Source organism: Nansenia antarctica, assembly GCF_963989245.1.
Source record: "Nansenia antarctica genome assembly, chromosome: 3".
In the NCBI taxonomy this organism is placed as follows: Eukaryota; Metazoa; Chordata; class Actinopteri; order Argentiniformes; family Microstomatidae; genus Nansenia; species Nansenia antarctica.
In genome coordinates, this window is record NC_137688.1 from 38472417 (window position 1) to 38478585 (window position 6169).

At 46.6% G+C, this 6169-nt stretch overlaps 1 protein-coding gene across 1 annotated transcript in view; it reads right to left on the reverse strand.

Moving 5' to 3' along the window:
* Positions 1 to 5675, reverse strand: part of vps16 (VPS16 core subunit of CORVET and HOPS complexes) — a 9807-nt gene extending 4132 nt beyond the window's left edge. Inside the window, exons 1-12 of the mRNA XM_080525365.1 lie at positions 5512 to 5675; positions 4204 to 4292; positions 3950 to 4041; positions 3555 to 3683; positions 3113 to 3257; positions 2782 to 2897; positions 2553 to 2675; positions 1558 to 1613; positions 1307 to 1378; positions 681 to 906; positions 427 to 558; positions 63 to 190 (exon numbers count right to left, since the gene is read on the reverse strand). Of these exons, the coding sequence (XP_080381491.1) occupies positions 63 to 190; positions 427 to 558; positions 681 to 906; positions 1307 to 1378; positions 1558 to 1613; positions 2553 to 2675; positions 2782 to 2897; positions 3113 to 3257; positions 3555 to 3683; positions 3950 to 4041; positions 4204 to 4292; positions 5512 to 5561 (1358 nt within the window). The 5' untranslated portion in view covers positions 5562 to 5675. The remainder of the gene's footprint in view (positions 1 to 62; positions 191 to 426; positions 559 to 680; positions 907 to 1306; positions 1379 to 1557; positions 1614 to 2552; positions 2676 to 2781; positions 2898 to 3112; positions 3258 to 3554; positions 3684 to 3949; positions 4042 to 4203; positions 4293 to 5511) is intronic.
* Between the last annotated feature and the right edge of the window lie 494 nt (positions 5676 to 6169).

Sequence of the window (6169 nt, forward strand, 5' to 3'; positions counted from 1 at the left end):
TGTGTGTGTGTGTGTGTGTAATTGTTGTTGGGCAAGTCTTTAGAGAAGCTGGTGAAGGATACTGTGTGTGTGTGAGGGGGATGCCCACAGTGTAGTCTCTGACAGCGTTCAGCACCCGCAGGTCTCGACACATACTGACAAACGACTCAGGAGGGAAGTTACTGAGGAAACACTTCCCAAAAGACGCCGCCTAGCCAGAGAGCAAGAGAGAGGGAGAGATCATCATCATCATCATCATCATCGCAAATGTACTCGGCTAGTGCACCATCAGAGAGATAGATCGGGAGGGAGAGAGAGAAAGAGAGTGAGAGAGAGAGAGAGATGAGGAGAAGACTGGAAGAGCATGAGGAGGAAGAAACTAGAGAGCCAAAATTGGATGTGAGTGATCTACATGTGATAGCAGGATAAAGAGAGAGTGTGTGTTACCCTGAGCAGTGTCTTCTGGGTCTCTGGTTCCTGTTCATAGCCGGCCGCCTCCACACACTGCCTCACCGCCTCTCCCAACACACTCTGCTCCTTAATCTCCCTCAGGTACTCATCTGCCTTCTGACTGGACTTCTGTTAGATGGACACACACACACACACACACACACACACACAGTTAGCACTCTGTAACTTAATTTCCCCTTACGTCACTCATTAGTAGCCCTCAATTGACCCTGACACGCACACGCACACACCTCGTACTCCTTGTGTGCCTCCAGCAGCAGTGCTCCCGGGGCCATGGAGGCGATCTTAAAGATGTCCTCGCAGGCGGAGGGGACCTCCTGGAGGAGCTCGTGTCGCGACCCTCCCAGCAGCCTCACCCCGTCCAGCTCCGCCACACACACACACTCCTCCTCCAGAGAGTACCAGCACAGGGGGTTAAAGGCTAACACACACATGCACGAGTTGACGAGCCAACAGCTAATCAACAGCTAATCAACACGAATAGCCAGGACAGCTGGAATCTCTGACAGTATAAATACTGTACTCAGTCACCCTCCAGTTGGAGGACACATGGGATGATAAAAGAGGCTTCCTTATGACCGTATGAAAGGGAAATGCTATCCTTTCATGCCACTTTATGCTGCATTTTATTGACTTATTTATTTTACTTCATTTTTTGTGACCTTGACCTATAGACCTATGAGGCAGTGGGAGGTTCTTTTTCTTCGTTGTTGTTTTTTTTCTTCTGTCACAGACACTTTGCCATGTCCTGCATTTGATGTACTGACTTTTCCATGACTGCAGAAAACAAAACAAAAAGCTTTTTTTAAAGGAAATGCTGGTCTATGTTGAAGGATACTGGATGGTGTCTTGGCACTCGCCCGCCACTAGGAGGAGCCGGTCCCACATGATCACCACCGAGGGCTGCCGACTCTTAGGTCTCCGACACCTTAAGTAGAGGGCATCATTAAAAAAAACAAATGTACAAACGCACGCACGCACACACACACGCACACACACACACACACACACACACACACACACACACACACACACGCACACACACACACGCACGCACGCACACACACACGCACGCACGCACGCACGCACACACACAGGTGAACGTACCAGACCATCTGTTTGGGTGGGGTCCTGACCTTGGTCTCCACCTCACTCAGCTTGTCCTGAGGTCAAACAACAGTCAGTCACAATTACATTGAAAAATGACATCACAGTGTACAATATCCATGGGCAGTACAAAAACACGAGTGCCTGGTTCCATTTCCACCTCTACACCCTTCTCCTAGCCTCCTCTCTCCTTGATATCAGAGATTGGCCGGTGGTCAAAGTTGACGTATGTTTGTCCTCATATGTAAGCTGTGTTAGATCCCATAAGTCTATGTAATATGCTAGTGACACTCATGCATCTGGCATCTGTAATCATTATGTTTGCAGAGTTAACCATACTAGCATTCCACTTCAACAGTTTTAGTTTGCAATAGACTAGACCACTATCATACAACAGAATTTCCGGTTCATCTTTGTTTTTTAATAAAACTAATAAATTCACAAACTTTTACTAAAAGTCTTTAGGACTCAAACTCTTTGGACAGAGTCTAATTCAGAAAAATACCTACAAAATTCAAGACCTCATAAAATCGTGATAAGACTTTTTAATACTTATTAAGGGCTCTGCACACAGCGTGCGATTTCTGTTGCGCGTCAACGTTCCATTTTGAAGTTTGAATGGAAGTCTATGAGAACATCGTAAAACATCGCATCCCAATGCACACAGCGTGCGATGCAATTTCTGTTGTATGTTCTCATAGACTTCCATTCAAACTTCAAAATGGAACGTTGACGCGCAACAGAAATCGCACGCTGTGTGCAGAGCCCTTTAAGGGTCTCTTTTTCCCCCCAAATTGATTTATCAACTTTTAATACTTTTCAAGACACCGCGGATACCCTGTCACAGGCGATCGCACATATCCGTCCAAGCCCCTTGCATTTACAAAAGGATATGTTTCAGATACCTACTAATCGGTTCTGACTACACTGCCACCTCCAGTGTGTCCTTTCTCCCATGGCCATCTAGTGAGAACCTCTATGGTGGTCCCTCTCACCTTCAGGTTGGCTGAGCCCATCCACAGGTGGCCAGAGTCGGTGAACAGAGCCAGGTACTTGTAGCTGAACGACACGGCCATGTGGACGATACTACAGGCCTGAGGTGACAAGCCTGGAGGAGTCTGACACACACACACACACACACACACACACACACGTGAGGTGACAGGGCAAGAAGGAAAAGACACTGTGTGTGTGTGTGTGTGTGTGTGTGTGCGAGCGTGTTACCACGGCAGTGCAGGATGTGTTGTCCAGAATGAAGAGTTCAGCTCCGTTGGCCAGCAGCACTTTGCTCTGTCTGTCCTGAGTCAGCACAGCCCAACAAGACGGCGCCCCCTGCAGGCCTGGAGGAACAGGAGTTCTCAACTTAGACATGAAGCCCTTGACTCCCATTCATTTGGAATTGAGGCCTACATATACATATATATAAAGCAAACAAATGTCATATTCTGTCTCTTGTCCTCTCTTTTCTCATTGTACTGCGATAAAGGTGTGTATAGGGCATACAAAACAAACACACAAACAAACACACACACACACACACACACACACACACAACCTGGTACTTCTGGGAGTCTACGTAGTTTCAGGTCGTCGATGTTCGTCGCCAGGGTGAACCGCGACGCCCCGGTGACGATGGCCACGCCGGTGCCGTAGGGCGAGTGGAACACCTTGGCCTCCAGCACCTGGTTCTGCACCACCTCCTGGGAGGAACAACAGAAGACTGGAGTGAACCTGCTGAGCACCACCCGACCTGGCTGGAGGAGCCACTGGACTAGAAGAGGCATGTAGGTTGTGGGTTCGATTCCTGCTGGGACTGTATATACTGAAAAAACTGATGCACTCACTGCAGTGTAAGTCGCTTTGGATAAAAGCGCCAGCTATTATTATTATGCATATATTATTATATAGTCAGCATATATTATTATTATAATAATTATTATTATATTAGCATGTCTTAGCCGTGTTTTTAGCCTGTTTTCCAGCGTGTGCTCACTCACATTGCCCATGCTGAAGTGTCTCTTGAAGCTTCCGAACAGGTCGTATATGAGCACGGTGCCGTCCTCCTGGACACACAGCAGGTCGTCACACACTGTCCAACCCAGCTGCCTCACGGGACCACTCTTCCACTGGAGGGAGGGAGACAGTCAATGAGTGAGTGTGTAACTATTAGAGAGAGTGTGTGTGTGTGTGTGTGTGTGTGTGTGTCTCTTCAGGCTAGAGATTTCTTTTTCCTGCTCTGACTGGTGGATAGATGATTCACTTACTTAGTCAAATGTGTCACTATTTGTTCTAAGTCCCTTTGGATAAAGGTGTCTGCTAAATGCCCAAAATGTAAATGCTGTGTGTGTGTGTGTGTGTGTGTGTGTGTGTGTGTGTGTGTGTGTGTGTGCACCGGAAAGCTGGCCATGGAGGAGCCTGAGGAGGAGTAGATCTCCAGCTGTGGCCGAGCACTGGGAGAGCGCCTCTGTGGCTCCCTCAGTAGAGCTGTAAGAGAGAGAAAGAGAGAGCTTGAATTACACGTTACGGTCCAATTTAAAGTGCAAGTAATCGTCTGACTGCTGTAGACCGTATCCATTCCCTGGATTATGCTTAATAATCGATGTGATGTGAATGTGTGTGTGAGTAATGTGAGAGAGTAGGACTCACCAATCGGTCCTCCATAAGGAGCTGCCGCTACCAGACAATCCTTAAGGCCGTCTCGCAAAGTCCAACCCATCTCATACAGCTCAATCTTCCTATCAACCAGATACATTCAGACACAGACAGACAGACAGACAGACACACACACACACACACACACACACACACACACACACAGACAGACACACGACAGGGTGAACAAAGATAGGAGTAAAAGCAGCTACACTGGGTTCCTGACCTGACCTGTCGTAAAGTTGTAATGAAGTCAAAATACTCACTAGAAGAGATCTTTGATTTTTGTTTTTGCCTGTGGTGTATATCTGATGATGGTGTATTACGAGTACCGGCTAATGCAAGCACACACTTTCCCCTCGATATGCGACTTGAGGGAAAGCGTATGCTTGCATTAGCCGGCACCCCCAATACACCACCGCCACTTCAGAAAACGGATAAGACATCTTTTCTGGTGAGTATTTTGACTCCATTTCAACTTTTCACAAGAAGGAAAACACAGCCAAAAGTAGGATATCTTGATTCAGGTTTTATTAACCGATACAGAGTGGTGGTGTGATTTGTATTTTCGTGCAGTTATGCTATGGCAAGACCAATGTACCAAGGTACACAAGAGTACATTTTTTTGTCTTAGGTTCTTCGACATTGGCATTGCAGCAGGATCCAGAATAAACAATAATAGAATAAAGTAAAATAAGTAAAGTAGGTAATAATAAAGTAGAATAAGGTAATAAAGTGATGGCAGTCGTACTACAGCAGGACCAGTCGTACTGCAGTAGAAACAGTAGGTCAAAATGCTGTGCAGGTTACAATGAAATACAATATCATACAATCTGCAATATAATACAGATATGATACAGTACAGGAAGTCAAGTAGTGTTCAAGTAATCAGGCAGTGTGCAGGTAGTCATACTATATATTATCTATGCAGTGAGAATGGTTGGGGGGAGACAGTCTTTTGTTTTCTCCCAGTGCACTTCCCCAGGAGCCTGGTGATGATTGCCTGAGGGAAATTGCTGCTTGACATCTTCTGGGGTTTTATACCGTTTCCCCGACGGCAGATAAAATGTGTTGTTCATCATGTTTGTAACAACATCATTTGTAACAACTGATAACATTTGTTAAAGTCATACTGATCTGACAGCTGTCATAAGTTGCTCCTTTCGTTTGCTAAGTGTTGCCTGGCTAGCAAATACCTAGTCATGTGATCAGTGAAGACATGGGTGTCTGTCTCCTAGGCGCTAGGCTAGCAGCAGGACAGCCAAGCAGACCAGACCGACACACATTCCATCTCATTCATACCTATAAAACGCCTCGCCGAGCGGATTCCAGTTCGCCGTGATGAACGCCATGTTCCCCCACGTCCACCGTCGGCATGGGGCGGTGAGGGTTATCTGGGGTGTCTTGCCTGCCGCCGGTGGGGTGTGTTTGTTGTTGTTTTACAAGCTCGGTTCCTTCTTGTCATATCGCTCGTTCCTGGTTCTTCTTCTTCGCTCCTCGGCTGTGTGCGGCTGAAAGAGCAACATCGTCGCATTTCTGCCACCCAGTGGTTGTAGAGTAGGCTATGTAAGTTCACATCATATTCATTATGAATAATAATCATACCAGCTTGCATGGCTTCAAAGCAGAAATGACATTGTCAGCAGAGATACACACACTTGTCAGCAGAGAGTATAAAGGTGTAACTGCTAACACACACATACACACACACACAGGTATGGACACACACACGTATGCATGCACACACACACACACACACACACGCACAGACACACACGCATGCACACTCACTCTCTCTCACACACACACACGCACACACACACACACACCGGTCCAATACATGCGTTCAGTCTGTGTGATGTACTTTCAGGATAGCTCAAAGGCCATGTTCTGCTAACCTATCTGCTTTTTTAATGACATGCCCAAATAAGGACCTCTTTATGACATTCCCAAATAAGGA